The 19093-nt window shown below is 41.8% G+C and overlaps 2 protein-coding genes across 2 annotated transcripts; both read right to left on the minus strand.

Annotated features, from left to right (window-relative positions):
• Nucleotides 1-12: 12 nt before the first annotated feature.
• Nucleotides 13-15686, minus strand: pip4k2cb (phosphatidylinositol-5-phosphate 4-kinase, type II, gamma b). Its single transcript, XM_076976847.1, has 10 exons — nucleotides 15531-15686; nucleotides 15198-15295; nucleotides 14237-14333; nucleotides 5332-5481; nucleotides 4620-4766; nucleotides 3910-3955; nucleotides 2148-2254; nucleotides 1140-1410; nucleotides 780-874; nucleotides 13-592 (listed from the first exon to the last, which is right to left on the minus strand). Exons 1-10 carry the CDS (start codon nucleotides 15684-15686, stop codon nucleotides 509-511), a joined length of 1251 nt encoding a protein of 416 aa, XP_076832962.1. The 3' UTR covers nucleotides 13-508.
• A 667-nt stretch (nucleotides 15687-16353) lies between these two features.
• On the minus strand, nucleotides 16354-18649 carry igfbp6a (insulin-like growth factor binding protein 6a). The gene is made up of 4 exons (XM_077021106.1): nucleotides 18147-18649; nucleotides 17565-17599; nucleotides 17358-17477; nucleotides 16354-17108 (listed from the first exon to the last, which is right to left on the minus strand). The coding sequence occupies exons 1-4, from the start codon at nucleotides 18484-18486 to the stop codon at nucleotides 16995-16997; spliced, it is 609 nt and encodes a 202-aa protein (XP_076877221.1). The 5' UTR covers nucleotides 18487-18649; the 3' UTR covers nucleotides 16354-16994.
• Nucleotides 18650-19093: the final 444 nt, after the last annotated feature.

Consider the following 19093-nt stretch of genomic DNA (forward strand, 5'->3'; position numbering starts at 1 on the left):
CTTTTGACCTCTTCAAGAGGAAACTGTGACCATTAAAATAGCAACCAAAAAGACAATGCTTGCGTTAATACATTTATGCGAGAGACCCGGTAGACATCCAAGGACAGTGACAATCACAAACACACACAACATAAAATGTTCTGAAACACAAGCTGTTATGTTACTCATTTTATAATCCCAAAGCAGCCTTCTCACTTCTCACAATTTACAAACTAAATGTAACACAGTTCCTGACAGTAAACAGAAAAACAAAGAAAAGAGAATGACAGTGATACTTTTAGAACATTTGAAATGTTAAAATTGCTCAATTTTAGCAATATAAGCTTAAAAATGTTTTGTGGTGTAGGAGCATTAGATTTAGTATAACAGCAATTTCATTTCACATTCTTCTTCGATAGGCTAAGCTACAACAAATGTTAACTCCCATATTAACCATCAGATGAAATGATACATTGACTATAATTTTACACTGTCGTTTAAACTGCTAAGAATGTACTATGAAAAAGATTCAGTAGTCAATTATGTTTTTAATAAATTCCAGGAGCCTCTTTCCATACAGCTCCGGTTGTAGTGCAGAGATTTCTGCAACAGTCTATGAGAAAACACACCACCGAGACACAAAAATATTTGGCACAACTACAACAATGGGTAATACTCCATGGTACCACTGAGGAACCTTGAATATTTAAGGGAATAATCACACAGTACTTTATGTGTCTAAGAAACCACTACAAAATGCATAAACAGTTAATTTAATGTCACTGACAACTTTTACTTACCCCATATTTAACTGTTTTTGCTGCATGGGCAGCTTTCTTCTTGGTGTCATAATGTGTCAGAAGACCTATAAAATACACCTCTCTCTGTGGGGCACCTAGTGAGAGATAAAACAGATATGTTTTGGATAATTCTTTCTTAACAATCAAAGAAATATGCAAGCATACATTTAATGCTGTACTGTCCTGTCCATTTAATTTCAGAGGTTAATTTCTGTAATTTCTACAGCATTTGGCAGATGCTCTTTTCCAGATTGGCTTTTTCAAAGTTTCATGTATGACTGTATGTGTGCTCCCTGGAGGTCAAATCCATGACCTTAGTGGCCATGACCAGGTGAGCAATAAGGGTTTCAGCAGACTCACCAGATGCACTCTGAATGGTGTACGCATCAAAACATGGGTGGAACGTGCCTGGAGTCAAAGGCTTACAGGCACCCATGTGGTCCGATATGCCCTCGGGTGAAGCACTGAGAGAAGCTACAGCAGGGGGGGCAGGAGATATGCCACTCTCTGGCTCCTCTTCATCATCGCATGGAGAATTTCCATATTCTTCCTCTTCCTCTCGCTCTGCCCTCTCCACATCATGGATCCCTAACAGCAGGCTGTAGTCTATGATCTTCACACGCACAAAGAACTGTGGGCGTATACATAGATATGCCACATGAAAGGAAGAAGTAGCTTTGAAAACATTATTAGTAGAAGTATTAGTATTAGCAAAACAGGGCAATAATATTAGTAAGTGACAAGTGTTCATTGCTTAAATATGCAGAACATGGGAGAATTGCCTAATGAGAAAAGCAACAGTACATTACAGTATGATTTCTATATATTATCAGCCAATGATTTCCCAGCCAATGATCTAATATTATTATATTAATAATAATAAACTATTATAGTTTATATTAGTATTTTTATAATTCATGTTATTAAAAGAAACTGGGCACAACCTTAAGAGTACTTTTAAAAGGACAACTGTTAGACTAATACTTTTGTCATGCTAAAAAAAAACCTTGTCATCAAGATTCAAGGTTTGAATCGGTTTTAAGGTTTCCTTCATTTGTACACATTTCCTGCTGTTGTCTTAACAAGATCTATAGGTGTCAAAAGTTGTCGGCGAGAAGTGCTGAGGTGTGTGTTATCTTTTCTGTCACACACACACACACAGTTACATAACTTATGCTAACCTCTCTATTAACAGGAAAGGTCCTTCTGAATGCATTCAACAACAACAATAACAACAATAAGAAAAAAAATCTGTCCAGAAGATCCTAAACAGCACTTTGCAACAACATGAAACATAGTGGAAATGACAAATAAATACAAGAAATAGAAGACATTAGCATATGCATATCAGCATTCTGAATCACTCACCTCTATATCTCTGTTCAGCTTTGCTAAAAGCTTCTCTTTCTCTTCATCACTAATGTAAATATGTTGCATATTGTTCCTGAAGTCTATATCCTTCAGCATGGGGAGATCTATTACCTGTGTTATATCACAAATAGAGCATTTATTATTTTCTTTCTAATTAGATTAGAATGTCCTGGGTGGTATAAGAATGGAACAGTTAATTAGCTAATCACTGTGTCTCTTCAGTCAATTGTCTTCTACTGTCTCCACAAGTGTTAATATCTCATATTACCACTAGAGTGCAGTAAGATAGAAATCAAGTGGGGGATTTCCACTCAACCAAATATTAAACCAGAATATTACTGTAAAGTGCTTAAGGTAAAGATAAGGATATATGTTTGAGTATGTGAGACTTTAAACCATAATACTGGTACATGAAGAAAATAAAAAACGTTTTAGAATGATTTTTAGAATGTCATGTCTTAGAGTAGGGGTGCCCATTATGTTGAAGGAAGTGTCGGTCGATCGCGAAGGAATGTAAGTAGATCGCATGACATTAAAAAGTGGTGGATGAATGGCAGGCTATCGTCCATCTGCACTGACGGTTGTATATATACACCGCCCCGGTAGCAATTTACGTTCGCCCAAAGGTAGATCTTTCTGACTTGGTCATCTTATAAGTAGCTCACAAGCTGAAAACTTGTGGGCACCCCTGTCTTAGAGCAATGTATGGGTGGGCCAGACATTTTAACTCTACCAAAGCTTGAAAAATGTTTCCATTCTACTACATCAACCCAGGCACTGTTTGAAGCCAGCAACCCCCACTATGTCACAGAGATTAAACCAGTGATGTTAAGACCATCTAGTTTTCCCAGATTAGACTGAGACTGGTGGTGGTTGAGTCAGAATACCAAAAAAAGAGAGCTGGTGAGATCAAGTCCAAGACCCTTACATACAGAGGTGTCAATTCCAGGTTCAGAAAGTAAAAGTCCTCACCAGGATTTTGCTCAAGCTTGCTAGATTTTCAAATTAGTGAAATCCAGGTAAAATTTGTGGAATCAACACAATCCAGGAAGCCTGAGCAAAATCCTGGTGAGGACTTTTACTTTCTGAACCTGGAATTGACACCTCTGCTTACATATGTACTTACATAATAAACAACAGGAATTGCCCACAAAAACACTATTACTCACAACACCAAATAGATATTTTTAGTTGCTATTTCCGGTGCTGTTTAAGTGATAAAACGAGGCAGGATCAACAGGCAAGGGAAAACACAGGCACGTGGAACAGGGGACCAGAGTGACAGCTAGAAGAAGGGGGCGGAGCCCTACGTGATACACTAATGTTTCATTCACTGTTTTTTAATTAAGATATTGTATGTGTGTGCAGTATATTTGTATAGTGCAGAACCACGTTAAGTATATTAGTCTGGCCCTCTAAGACCATTCCAGTTTCTTATGTGGCCCCTTGGGAAAATTTATTGCCCATCCTGTTCTAGACTGTTTTGTGAAATGAGCATAAGCCAATGAGTAATTTTGGCGAGCTCAGGCAGTGCACTTGCTGACATATAATGCAGGTGGACAGATGCTCAATGCTTAAGGGCAAAGGCTTGCTTCATCTTGATTTTCAACATGAATGCAGTGGTGCATCATGATTCTTCTGTCTCTCAGTATTAAGTGGGAGGTGTCAGACATATGCATTCAAATGTAAAGCCCAGCAATACCCCCAAGTTGCCTAAATGCAAAGCACTTGCACTTGCAATTGCTTTTACATAATACACAGTCCCCTTTATCTTTGTCACTTGTTTCACCATATACCAAAGTACCCTTAAAAAAATATAGCATTAGTCTTGCATTTAATTTTTTAAATAGTTTCCTTTTCCCTGTAATTAAGTAGTGCAATGGATAACTTTGGGATTTTGCTAATCATATGTTTCTAGTTGATAAAATGTATTCCAGGAAATTACTTAAAACAAACTCAGCTAATACCTAACGAGACTAATACCATGCATGCTGTTTACGTGTGAGCATGTCCTGCCTGCTACAACATATTTGTGTGGCAGGGCATTTTCAAAATAAAAATAAAAATCAGACCAATACTTGAACAACTTCCATTAAGCACACTGAGACGGTGTATTTTTCTGCAGAACAGTATGTTTAAACAACAAAAAAAGTACATACTAACTGCAGAGTCATTGTCAGACATGGTTATATCATCAGGGCAACTGTTTTCAGTTATGTAATAACCAGGACAACTGTTGTCCTTTGAATGCTACTTTTAAATGTCCTTCCAGACTTAATGAGAGCGTTGTCTACTCAGTTTTTAATTTGTTAACACAAACTGTTTTAAAGTTGGAGTCATGCGTGTTGAGCTTTGACTCCCCTCGACTCAAGGTACATCCGATATTATCTTATTCTTCACCCAAATAGGACATGTTTGGAACACTGCTGAAAAAGTGAGATGTTGGTGAGCATTTCTTTCAAACATTACCTTAAAGTCATACTTCCTGTGGATAGTCAGTCTGTGACTGAACATGTTCCTCATGACAATAAGGTATGTGTCTTCGCTGTTGACGGTAATGCGATACATTCCGAGGAACTGGGGTAGGAGGGTGATGCTGTGGCATGTCACAATATGCTGAAAAGCACACAAGCACATCATTCATATGCAACCCCACCCCCCCTCCCCCCCCCCCAAAAAAGACTCCCGAAACATAACATTAAAACATTATAGTCTGTTATGATGAATGTGTGGATTCTTGCCATGATGTTGCAAAGTCACGATATTTATGTTATAATGCTAGCTCCTGTAAAATGTCTCCACAATATCAAATGCAAGGCTGTGAGTGGCACTGTAATCAAAGCTGACCTAACCTGACATGAGCACTCAGTCTCATGTCTTCTCATTTGAATGTACTATATAAAAACTGATGTTATTAACCTTTATGATTATATAAATACATTTAAAATCAGAATTTAAAATGAACATTTTTTTTAACTTTTACAGATGTATTTTATATTTTTGTATGTATTTTTCTCTATTTTTATATTTTTCACTATTTTTTAGCACTCAATTAAACCATGTATGTTTGCTATGTGTAAAGTGTGCATTTGAATGTGAATTTGAATATGATTCTATGTAAATTCAACCAGGTACATCAATATTTCCAGTTCCTCTGGCATTTACTTAGGTTACACCACACCTGGTGGTACTCTGACAGGATATTGTGCATATCCTGCACATCTTCACTGAAGAGCTGTTTGACAGTTAATGAGCAATCATATGAAGTGAGCAACAGCTTCTCCTCCTGACTGTCACCATCCTTAATTGGGCTTGTGTGGGTTAAAGAGGCCTAGGGAGACAAAGTAAAAATACTTTTCAGTTGCTGTGCAAACCATGATCAGTATGGTGCTGGAAGAAAAACCACTCCTAGTTGGGTTTTACAGAGAATTCACATTCAAAATCTTTACTTTTTAGCCATATGCAAGGTGGTCAGAGTACTAAATCACACTCAGATAAAAGTATTGTTGATGAACTAATAACTCAAGTATAAGTAAAATAACCCAAAGAACAAACAAAAAAACTTAATTACATTGAAGTAAAGTGGTAGCAGTGCTACTGAGGTAGTGAGTTCAATAATTACAACAAGAATTGAAATATAGCTCTATGCCTGCTCATCAACAAGGATCAAGTGGCTCAACCCTGCACCTGTCTTGTGTATTCCCAGGGCCGTTATTAACCTTATACTGCAGATTCGCACACCCGGTGGCCATTTTTAACATTTTTGACATAGTTCACATTAAAACTAGATATCTCAAGTTGTACATATAGGAAAATTATCATTCATGGCTCAAACTGAAGTAGGCAGTTGGGGGAACATATTAATACACTTCAGTATCATATTCACATAATTTGGTTTATTTTAGAGCCTCTATTGCAGATGCTAATATGCCAGGAATGTCACAAATGCTGACTTGAACTTGAACATGACTGGAATGTATATTCACATAGTTATTCAAATTAGGTATCAGAAATTACAATAAATTTCGCTAGGGTCTTTTCTAACAACACAGAAAAAATGGAGCAAATCCATGCAAGCATTGAAAAGTTATTCAGCTTTATCCAAGGTATGTCAAGTGCACCACACCCATGTCTAAATATGCCACACCCAACACACACCATTAGCCAACTAAGCTAACATGCCAACAAATTCCTTACACGAAACCGAGGAGCTACGACAAACAACAATGCTGCACATATTACAGCAAGACCAGAAAATTCCAATGACTAAATTTCATGTCCAAATATGAACGTTATGATATCATATTTATGTCCAATATAGTCCGACAGCATAAGCTAGGTTACCGTAGCCAACTCCGGTAGCATCCGACACGATACAGAGTGCTGCAGCACTCAAACGCTCTAAAACTGTTTATAATCTAACGCTTAGTTAATGTTTAGTATTAGAATATATATTTTGTACAATATCGCTTATGAAAAATTATCCATTGTTACTCACAGTACGTAGAATCGCGTCGTAGCCGGTGTACCGTCTTACTTCCGGGTTGGCGAAAATTCCGAAAATTGCTCATATATTCCACACAAAGTAATCCGTTTATGTTCAAAAGTATCCACAATCCGCATAAAAACGAACAAAATAATCCATGGCTGCTTCAGTTTCGCCGAACAGTGTGTTCTGGGGAGCTTAGCTTAGGTTAGCAAAGGGTTAGCTTATGTTGCTATGCTAGCGGCCGAAATTGGAAATGAAGCGCCAGTTTCCGAGGGCTCAATTTAAAAATATACTTGACCAATCATGTCATATGAGGGCTGGCTAGCTTCGGAAGGATGTACACTATTGGTTAGAACAGCTTTCAATCACTTCTGAGGCGCCAGCTTGTCTCTGTGGGCTTATTGGTTCACCCTCCCCCCCTCCCCTTCGCACCTCGCCGTGGGAGAGGTTGTAAAACCTGTCACTCAAAGTCACTACCCCACTTTAGACCAATAAAAACCACTCAAATCAAAGCAGAACCGCTGCAGCTTTGTAATGAGGGGTCAAATCAGCGTTAAGAATGCTTCTGTGACGCTTAGGGGGCAGATTTGTCGGAGTGTCTCATTCAGGAAGCGGATTTTGGAAAATTTTGCAGTGAGGTGAGCAAGCTTTTTAAGGTACTTAACCACAACGGATCTACGCTGTTAAGGTCTTAAATTAAAGCCTTATTAGTAAACGATTTTTAGGTGACAAAACATTAAGACATTTCACAACATAAATATGTTTTGTAAACGGATATGTCGGGAGACCCCCTCGCGGGGTGCACTTTTGTGGTCAACTTCAAAGCCGGATATCTCGCGATCGGCTGCACGTAGACGGCTGAAACTCGGTAGGCATGTAGATGGGATAGGAAATTTTGATTTAAGCGCTTTTGTTCGGAGATTCATTAATGTTTAATATGTTTTATATCGCCGTAAAGGAGCTGGGCCCGCCGGCGGGCCCACTAGGGGGCGCTTCTGCATAATATTATTTGCTTTTTCGTCAGCTTGTTTGTTTGTGCTTGTAACCTATTATGCAGAAGCGCCCCCTAGTGGGCCCGCCGGCGGGCCCAGCTCCTTTACGGCGATATAAAACATATTAAACATTAATGAATCTCCGAACAAAAGCGCTTAAATCAAAATTTCCTATCCCATCTACATGCCTACCGAGTTTCAGCCGTCTACGTGCAGCCGATCGCGAGATATCCGGCTTTGAAGTTGACCACAAAAGTGCACCCCGCGAGGGGGTCTCCCGACATATCCGTTTACAAAACATATTTATGTTGTGAAATGTCTTAATGTTTTGTCACCTAAAAATCGTTTACTAATAAGGCTTTAATTTAAGACCTTAACAGCGTAGATCCGTTGTGGTTAAGTACCTTAAAAAGCTTGCTCACCTCACTGCAAAATTTTCCAAAATCCGCTTCCTGAATGAGACACTCCGACAAATCTGCCCCCTAAGGCTGGAAACATACTTGCTGTTTGCCCATGCGTTCGCGTAGACAACGTTCGCGTACGCGTCGCGTTAACTATTGGAGGACGTGCAAGACCTACGCGCCAAACCGACGCAGGATACGCGAAGCAGCCATGATGCGTACGCGAACGCGTAGTTAACAGCAAGTATATCTTAGCCTTAAGCGTCACAGAAGCGTTTTTAACGCTGATTTGATCCCTCATTACAAAGCTGCAGCGGTTCTGCTTTGATTTGAGTGGTTTTTATTGGTCTAAAGTGGGGTAGTGACTTTGAATGACAGGTTTTACAACCTCTCCCCCGGCGAGGTGCGAAGGGGAGGGGGAGAGGGTGAACCAATAACCCCACAGAGACAAGCTGGAGCCTCAGAAGTGATTGAAAGCTGTTCTAACCAATAGTGTACATCCTTCCGAAGCTAACCAGCCCTCATATGACATGATTGGTCAAGTATATTTTTAAATTGAGCCCTCGGAAACTGGCGCTTCATTTCCAATTTCGGCCGCTAGCATAGCAACATAAGCTAACCCTTTGCTAACCTAAGCTAAGCTCCCCAGAACACACTGTTCGGCGAAACTGAAGCAGCCATGGATTATTTTGTTCGTTTTTATGCGGATTGTGGATACTTTTGAACATAAACGGATTACTTTGTGTGGAATATATGAGCAATTTTCGGAATTTTCGCCAACCCGGAAGTGAGATGGTACACCGGCTACGACGCGATTCTACGTACTGTGAGTAACAATGGATAATTTTTCATAAGCGATATTGTACAAAATATATATTCTAATACTAAACATTAACTAAGCGTTAGATTATAAACAGTTTTAGAGCGTTTGAGTGCTGCAGCACTCTGTATCGTGTCGGATGCTACCGGAGTTGGCTACGGTAACCTAGCTTATGCTGTCGGACTATATTGGACATAAATATGATATCATAACGTTCATATTTGGACATGAAATTTAGTCATTGGAATTTTCTGGTCTTGCTGTAATATGTGCAACATTGTTGTTTGTCGTAGCTCCTCGGTTTCGTGTAAGGAATTTGTTGGCATGTTAGCTTAGTTGGCTAATGGTGTGTGTCGGGTGTGGCATATTTAGACATGGGTGTGGTGCACTTGACATACCTTGGATAAAGCTGAATAACTTTTCAATGCTTGCATGGATTTGCTCCATTTTTTCTGTGTTGTTAGAAAAGACCCTAGCGAAATTTATTGTAATTTCTGATACCATGATACATTTACTATGTGAATATACATTCCAGTCATGTTCAAGTTCAAGTCAGCATTTTTGACATTGCTGGCATATTAGCATCTGCAATAGAGGCTCTAAAATAAACCAAATTATGTGAATATGATACTGAAGTGTATTAATATGTTCCCCCAACTGCCTACTTCAGTTTGAGCCATGAATGATAATTTTCCTATATGTACAACTTGAGATATCTAGTTTTAATGTGAACTATGTCAAAAATGTTAAAAATGGCCACCGGGCGTGCGAATCTGCAGCATAAGGTTAAGATGGAAGATAAAACACATCATGGTTAACCCTAGCCTCTTCAGCCATCGTTACAATTACATTAGATGAAACTTTATTTTCTCTGCGCTAAGTAGAATGCCAGCCATCAAAGCCATGTGGGACTGCTACCAACATAATATTGTTGGACAAACAAAAATGTGACTACTAGCTAAATGTGAATGACCTAAGTATAATCACCATCACAAAAATGCAATACATACATTTAACAATACACAGAAAAGTAAAAAAGCCATCACATCTTTACATATGTAAATGTAACCACTTGTCTCCGATTAGACAGAATACTGAAATACTGAAATCATATTGTGTTTTTTTTTCATTCAGGGATTGATATTTTAATTGTAATGCAAAGCTTATGGCAATTGACATGTAATACCCTTAAATATCACCACCAGACCCAGTCTGGGGTGCTTGTGTATCATCACATTCAAGTTCAGGCTGCTTGACATTAGGCAGCAATCTGTGAAATGTACTGAGGGCACTGGGTGTGGCTTTATGCAAACACCCATGCAGATGTCAGCCAAAATTGTTTCACCCGGTCTAAAATTCATATGACGCAAGATAGTGAACTGGATGCCTCCACAAATGTTACATTATCAACCAGTAGCTCACATTATGCTACACAAAAAACATGGGATTAGTATCATGATTAATTTATTTTGTATTTGAATTGTATTACATTATTTATTGGAGTATACTTGCCAACATCTAAGTATCTGTGCATCTCAGTTTGTAAACATCTCAGTGTGTAAACCTGCCCTAGCTTTTCCCCAAAAGCTATTTCCCAGTAAAAGCACTGGTCAGAAGCGTCTGCTTTACTGGTGGGTACGAGTAGACACTGAGTGTCACGTATGGCCTCGCCCCCTCCCTTGGCTGTCACTCCGGGTTCCCTTGTGTCTGTGTTGCCGTGCCTGTTTATCCCGCCCCGCTCGTTTGTCTTCGTGATTCCTTGTTTATTACCACGCCCCTTGTTATTACCGTCACCTGCCCCTCGTTTAATGTCATTGTATTTAAGTCCCGTCATTCCCCAGTCTGGTATCCGTGGTTTTGTCTATTCAGTTGTTCATGCTGTTTGTCTATGCCTTGTGCTATACGCTTTGTCTCTGTGTCCTGCCCGTTATCCTGTCTCGTGAGTACTCCCCGTTTGCTGCCCAGTTGCCCTGTTGTCTGTTTGTTTCAGTTACTCTACGTTTTACTTACGTTTAAGTCTCTAGTCATGTCGCTCAGTGTCTCGTGTTCGGACTCCCTTTCGGCTTTGACCAGTGCATTCCTGTTTGACCCTGATTTTGGTATTCCCTTCATTAAACCTTGCTCATCTCAGCATTTGTGTCCGTCTCCTCGCTCCGTGGCGCGAGCCACGTTACATAATCACGGATCTAACCAGGACACAGCGAGAGAGCGAGACTCCGGTGAGTTTAGTCGCTATAACGAGTTGTTGGCTGCTTCCGTGCAGTTTAACTCTCATGTGTTACAGCGCGAACGAGCCGGAGACAGGAATACCCCTGGCGCTGTGGGAACAAGGAAGTCTCGTCGCAGACCGAAGAAAGCGCAGTCTCTCACAACTGGCTTTCGCGACGAGACTCCTATTGAGCGCTGTGAGTCTGCCCCGCTTGGCGAACACCACAGGGGTGAACAACCTGTGGTGCAAGCAGCGGGCAGACGGAACGAGCGCACAGACGAGCTTTGGCTCAACCCTCGGTTGGCTCTCGATAACCACTGCGAGCTCCCGACGCCTCAGAGGAGGCGGAGCCATCGTAGAGAGAGCCACAGAGGGGCGTGTGTGTCTGTGTGTTCTTCCAGGCTCAACCCGGACCTCGTGGAAGAGGACCTCCCTCTGCTGATCCCAGAAGCCGCTCCCCGAAGGCCCCCCAAGAATTTTTTGGGGGGACGCAGTAGCCACGCACCCCAGGAGTGGCTGGCTCGGAACCCGGAGGACGTCAGTATGGCGGACACGCCCCCCGATGACGTCAGTATGGCGGACACGCCCCCCGATGACGTCAGTATGGCGGACACGCCCCCCGAGGACGTCGGTACGGCGGACACGCCCCCCGAGGACGTCGGTACGGCGGACACGCCCCCCGAGGACGTCGGTGCGGCAACTCCGCCCCCCGAGGACGTCGGTGCGGCAACTCCGCCCCCCGAGGACGTCGGTGCGGCGACTCCACCTCCCCGTGGACGTCATGTCACATCTGCGCCCCGTCCCCGCTGCCCGTCGGCAGTCCACGGCAGTTCCCGTCCCCGCTGCCCGTCGGCAGTCCACGGCAGTTCCCGTCCCCGCTGCCCGTCGGCAGTCCACGGCAGTTCCCGTTCCCGCTGCCCGTCGGCAGTCCACGCCAGTTCCCGTTCCCGCTGCCCGTCGGCAGTCCACGCCAGTTCCCGTTCCCGCTGCCCGTCGGCAGTCCACGCCAGTTCCCGTTCCCGCTGCCCGTCGGCAGTCTATGCCAGTTCCCGTCCCTGCGACCCAGGAGGGGTCGTCCACGCCGGTTCTTGTACCCGCGACCCAGGAGAGGTCGTCCACGCCGGTTTCTGTCCCCGCGACCCAGGAGGGGTCGTCCACGCCGGTTCCTGTCCCCGCGACCCAGGAGGGGTCGTCCACGCCGGTTCCTGTCCCCGCGACCCAGGAGGGGTCGTCCACGCCGGTTCCTGTTCCCGCCGCCCGGCCGCGCCTGTTCCCGCTGCCCGCCAGCGGACCCCGCCTGTTCCCGCTGCCCACCAGCGGACCTCGCCTGTCACCCCAGAGACTGTGCTGCCCTCGTGTGGGCTCGGACTCAATGTGTGTGTTCCTGCCTCTATGCCCGTGTTCCCCTTGCTCCCGTGTGCTGTCCCCGTGGTGGTGTCTGTTCGTGTCCTTGTGCCCATTCCTGTGCCTGTGTCTGGTGGTGTCGTCTCTGTCCCGGTCCCCGTGTCTGTTCCCCGAGTTGTCACTTACCTTGTTCCTGTCCCTGTCACAGTCGTCCAAGCCGTGTTTGCCTCTGTGTTTGCCCCGGCCCTGTCCCCTGGCCCCGCTCCCGTGTCTGTTCCCGGTCCTGTCTCGTCCGGCCCTGCTCCCGTGTCTTCCCCTGGCCCTGCCCGTACTGCCGTGCCCCGACCCAGCTCCTGGCCAGTCTCTGCTTCCCTGTCTCCAGTCCCTGCCGTGCCCCAGGTCCCTCGCCCTGTCTTGTCTGGTCCTGTCCCTCTGGTCCGTCCTGTGTCTGCTGTCCCTGTCCCTCGCCACGTCCCGTGATTCCCTGTCCAGTCTGCCCTTGCGTGCCCCGGAGTGGCACGCCTTGAGGGGGAGTAATGTCACGTATGGCCTCGCCCCCTCGTCATTGTATTTAAGTCCCGTCATTCCCCAGTCTGGTATCCGTGGTTTTGTCTATTCAGTTGTTCATGCTGTTTGTCTATGCCTTGTGCTATACGCTTTGTCTCTGTGTCCTGCCCGTTATCCTGTCTCGTGAGTACTCCCCGTTTGCTGCCCAGTTGCCCTGTTGTCTGTTTGTTTCAGTTACTCTACGTTTTACTTACGTTTAAGTCTCTAGTCATGTCGCTCAGTGTTTCGTGTTCGGACTCCCTTTCGGCTTTGACCAGTGCATTCCTGTTTGACCCTGATTTTGGTATTCCCTTCATTAAATCTCGCTCATCTCAGCATTTGTGTCCGTCTCCTCGCTCCGTGGCGCGAGCCACGTTACACTGAGACACAATTATTTGCACATTTATGTGCACTGTTATAGGCAGAGTGGCAAGACAGTATCCACGTTTCTCCCTTTCTTATCACTGAAAAACACCTGTATGGTCATGACTGGATCAGGTATTCTTCAACTGACCTATGGTCAGCTAAAGGACTTAAAGATGTGACAAGACGTGTGTAAAAGACTTCATACAAAAGGCAGCAGGTTTGTGACGGAAAAAATCTAAAAGCTTCTATCATTTGATCAGAAAGCCTTATTGTAGTCTTTATATTACTATTGCAGCATTTAATAAAACTTATTAAATCAATTACATGATGTCACCGTGAGGGGGCTGGGTCGCCACCAGAGGGCGCGCAACCCGGCCAGCAGCCGATCCCAGCACACACCCCCGCGCACGCAGCCACTCCCACAGTCGCAATCACCATCATACTGAGCACCTGTTTCTTGTTTACTTTGCACTTCTTAAGCCCGCAGGTCGTCTGGTCCAGTGCTGCACATTGCCGCTACACGAGCGTCTCTGGTTGATAGCAAGTCCCTACCGTGTGTGTACGCTACGAGCTTCACCTTGCATCCACAGTATATGCGCTACGAGCTTTACCTTGCATCTACAGTGTATGCGCTTCGAGCTTTACCTTGCATCTACAATGTGTGCGCTACGAGCTTTACCGTGCATTACTTGCTGTGTATGCGCTACGAGTATTACTGGTTGCCATGGATAATAAACCACCTTCTGTCCAACCCACGTCTCCGGCTGCCTCTGTCCCGACGCCCCCGGCGTCACACATGATGATTACCAATCGTTCACAAACAATTACATACTAATTAGGTTTCCATTTATTATGGTCTGATAATATGAATATTCCACAGCTTTAAGTTAGGATATGCAGAGAACATTAAAATCCACACCTGATAGTCAGGATCTTCCATTCCAAATCGTTCTCTGAGGTTTCGGAACACCTGTGGGCAGTACTCTTTGAACTTAAATTGCCTGGGAAGGTTTTCTCTGTGTCATAAATAGAAAATAACCAACCAGTGAAGTCATTGTCTGTTCTTCAAATAGTCAACAATTTACAATCCAGTGCTAAACAACATACACGACGCTACAGACTTAAAAAAAAAACACAAGAAAGTACATTTAATATACAAAGCCATGCATTCGGCTAGATATTCAGTGACCTTCTGTTGCCTGCCTGTCTGGTGACTACTGCAGGAACAGGATATCACACTAGTATTTCTAGCCGACTTGCATCAATTTTCATAAAAGATCAAGGTAATTATCAAGGAATTATGATAATTAGATCATATGATAATTAGGATGGAACTATTGGGACAGATCGTGCTCAGGGCACAGTACTTTACACAGTGAGCAACTGTTGAAACCTGAAGTATATTTATCATATTAATGATTGTGCTACTGTGCCATGATCTTAAAATCCTTAACAAAAACCAGAGGCTCTGTGCAGTGCTTTGCTCAATCATGTAAACAAGCTCCACTCATTGCGTGTGGGCATTTTTCCACAAATATTTAAACAAAACAAAAACAAATCCCTACATAAATAACTTCAACATAAAATGGCAAAAAAATAAATTTTGGTCACACAACTCCTCTAATCCTCTAATGTATAATACTCAACAACCTAATATTGAATTACTGCAATTTACTTCCACAAAATACTTTTAAATACTGCATATTCTGTTTCACTCAATGAAGTAGAATTTACTTGGTTCTGACCAGCAATCATGTGCATTATTAATGAAAACTGTTTGGCAGACATGAGTCCACTGTACTTTAGACAAGTTTAGCAAATGCCCTGTCTCATGAATATTTGAGGGGGATCTTATATTGCTTAAGTTCAGTGGGTCGTACTTGTTGATAAGATGGTTGCTCACTTTGATTTTTCTGTTAGCTTTGAAGTCGTCTGGAAGAAGTATTACAGGCATGGGCACATGGCATAGGTCATTTACCTGAAAATGGTGAACACAGTTAAATATAATGTCAGCACACAGCATTAGTGGAGCAAGTAAACATTATAAGCAGGTATCAACACCTGGAAACATAAAGCCAGGGTTTTTTATTTTAAACAAGCACAGAGGTATACTAACACACAAACATTGGAATTGATGTGAACTCTTGAAGTGACTGATTTTAATAACTTCTATTTTCAAGGAAAGTAACAAGAACAGTTTGTCCACAACCTACCGTGTGATTGATACCCCACATAAAAACACTCAAAACCGGGTCACTTGTTCTAAAAACTTCCACTTTCTGCTGCACAAAGTTCTTTTTTTTGCTCTTCATCCGCGACACCTTAAAAACAGAGGTTGAGATTGCACTGGGCTTACTAGGTGAAGCCATAACGTTTGACAACCCAGAGGTTATTACAGCATTAGCATCGACGAGTCAGGATTGCTCCTTTTGACGAAGAGGAATTACTGAACGCATTTACAATTTAGATTGTAAAAGCCTTTGATAGTCAGTGTCCCTCTTTTTCCTTATGTAAATTCTCTGCCTAGAGATCTGCTGTGGAGAAATACTACACATTTTGCATGTCACCTGCTAAAGCAACAGGGGAATGCTGACTGCTGATGCATGGGCGTCTTTGCAATGCATCCTCCTTAATTAAAGCCACAATGAGGAGTAATTTTGGATATTATTATTAAAGATGACTCTTTAAGAACAGCACAGAAGGCACCTCTCTCTCCATATTTTTCTTGATATTAAAAGCTTGCGATGTATTATGATTATTATGAAAGTAATTTGAAAGTAATTAGAACTACAGCCTCACACTTAAGGTTATAAGATACATAATTTTGTATTATTTCCCTTTTGTAAAGCTATTGTGTCAGTTAACATTTAATAAACATCAAATGATTACTCTTCTGCTGGTAATCTGTGACATGCATTCTGAGATGTACAGTACATCAAAGAACAAACAACGTTCACTGTAGTTTTCATTTCAGGACTTTATTGACATTCATTTCATATAGGCCTACTTAAATATTGATAGAAAGCAGTGGTCACAATGAATATTTTTACTGAGAGATGTACAGTCAAATAGTTATTAGATCTCCAAAAGCTGTAACATTAGAAAAGATAAATAATATGGAAAAACTGTAAAGCTCAATAAATAATTTTTGTTTTTAATTTATGAATATTTTAAGAAAATAGGCTATACAGACTTTGTATATACATTTGCATAGCCCTAATATGCTTGTGTGATAAGAGGTTTTCAGTTGTATTAAACAAGCGCAAATTTATCTTGATACACGACCACAGCTGTTAAACACACAGACATGTATTGAGCAGCAGAGTAAAAACACATTTGCCCATAATGCTGATATCATTTTAAAGTGAAACCACTATCAGATCAATATTTTTTTGGGAAAGTGTCCATTGCATATCAATGTGATGAGTATGACACAAACAATGATTTAAATTAGATGCATAATCTCCTGAATTACTGAATAACAACACTTCTGACATCTGTTCTGAGTAAACAGAAATCGTAACAAAAATAAGAAATGTGAAAATGTGGCGCAAAAGTCCAATAAGCCCAGTAGAGGGCGGCATAGCATCTAAAAATGAACACATGCTTACAATTGGGTTCATTGCGTGACAAAGCACTTGCTTCTTTATCTTCCGTTAAGTGCCTTATTGTGCTTTTTAAGCACTGTTGCAGGCAACAGAACCATCCACTCTGGTTTGCGATGAAGCTCTGGTTCCCTTCTCATCTACACACCAACACAGACCACGCTGCATACCCCGAGATGACCGACACTGTGATGTGGAAAAAAATAGTAAATGGTTTAATTTAATTTTAACAGATTAACATTAAGTGTTGTTGATAAATACATGACATATATTTCATGTTGAATATATTTCCAATGTATTTAATGTACTTGAATATTTAATTTAATAAACTTTAAAAATACATACATTTAAATTTAAATGTGAACATTTAAAAATATTAAGCAGTTTATTTTTTATTGTATCTTGTTTCTATTCAAACACTTTCAGTATGCTGACCTGTTTCCTCTTAAAGTAGCCTTGTCTGTCACAGTTGGGGATGTAGATGTCTTGGTTGGTGTGGATGACTGTAAACTTAAAACCCTGGAGAATGATGTTTAGGAGTTCACGGCAAGGGCCCTACAGAGAAAAGCACGAAACATTGATTGCTGTGTTTTGCAGTGTGTTATGTATATACACTTAAACATCTGGAAAGGAAAACATTACCTTTTCACTGTTCTCACTAATAAATGGCTGAGACTCTAAAAATAAAACAGAAAAAAATATTTTTTCAATGTTTTGTATAAACCCAGATGTATGTTGAATGAAGAAATGCACTTACTTTAGATAAAGTTGTGATGATAACAGTTGATATGATTGTGCTTTTTAGAAATATTGTCACAAATGAATATGCTTACAAAATACCTATTTTTCAAACTGGAAACTAATAATTTTGGAATACATACCACAAATTCATTCAACTGTTGGTATTACTGAAAATCATATGACATTTTTTCCATTGCTGAATCAGAACTATCTAATATCTTATGAAATACACATAAGATTCCAACATCCAAATTACAGAAAATAGGTTGAAAAATTGCCATGTACACATGTGTGTTTAGGTGGCATTGTTTGTATAAGGTATATTGTCACTTACAACAAATAAATGGCACATAACCACAGAAAACTAATGAATGAGTTTGTATCATTAAAAAAACTCAGGATTGCAATAATCCCCAACACTAGGTGGTGACTGAGAGAGTATTACTTTGCAAACATTAAAAAACTGTAAGGAAGCAGACCTACCTGTTGGTGGAGGGCTCTTTGTACTGGCTTTGATGGGGCTACAGATCCCCCTGCCTTGAAGTAGTGCCTGGAGGGGGTTCGGATCATTATCTGGAGGCAAGCAGCGAAGACCCTTACTGCATGCCAGAAAGTAGACCCCGCAGGTTTCTCCCAAAGCCAGAATGGACGTGCTCGCCTTTCCTGCCTGAGGTGCAGCTACGTGACCCTTCATGGCCCCTGAAAGCCCACTGCAAGATGAGCAGTTCTTCCTGAGTCCAGCTCGAGGCATGAGAGAGTAGCTGCCATACAGGTTGAGTTGTATGGTGATTAGAAGGGTCAGCGTGTCATGAAGAGCAAACATGGCTGTTCTGTTAAAGCACCTGAAACATAAGAGCCTCTGACGGAATGTCCTCCTCTTCACTTTTCCCCAGCTTGTCCTAAAAGTAAAGTTCACAGATGGGAGTGGAGAGGATTATACAAAGGTGACGTGAAGATAATGACTAACTAAGTGCTGTCTACGGCTGCAGCTTCAACAGCTTTTAAAGGCCGGAGATGGTAGGGTAGGAGGGAATCAGAGGAGAGGTGGCATAGTAGCATGCAGAGGTGGAGTTACACAATTGAATGCAATCAGATATAAAATTCCCTCCCATTTTTGCATCACTCACATTTCTTGTCAAACATGCTTCTCCCTGAGCAGAATTTATGGAGCATAATAAGGAGCTATTGTTTTGTCCTTGTTATTATCTGTAGTATTTCCCAGGGGAAGAATTTAACTTATCTGCCATTTGTGTGTGTTAGATCTTTGGTTTTTAAGAATGTTTGAAGATATGTAGTTTGGTTGCAGTGTTACCCAATAGATTTGTTATATATAATTAATAATAATTACACATAGGTATCATTTTAAACAAAAGTTAAACTGACTGACTTGAGACATAGTAGGAATAAACCTACTATGGTAAAATCTAATC

Source organism: Brachyhypopomus gauderio, chromosome 1 (assembly GCF_052324685.1).
Source record: "Brachyhypopomus gauderio isolate BG-103 chromosome 1, BGAUD_0.2, whole genome shotgun sequence".
Taxonomy (NCBI): domain Eukaryota; kingdom Metazoa; phylum Chordata; class Actinopteri; order Gymnotiformes; family Hypopomidae; genus Brachyhypopomus; species Brachyhypopomus gauderio.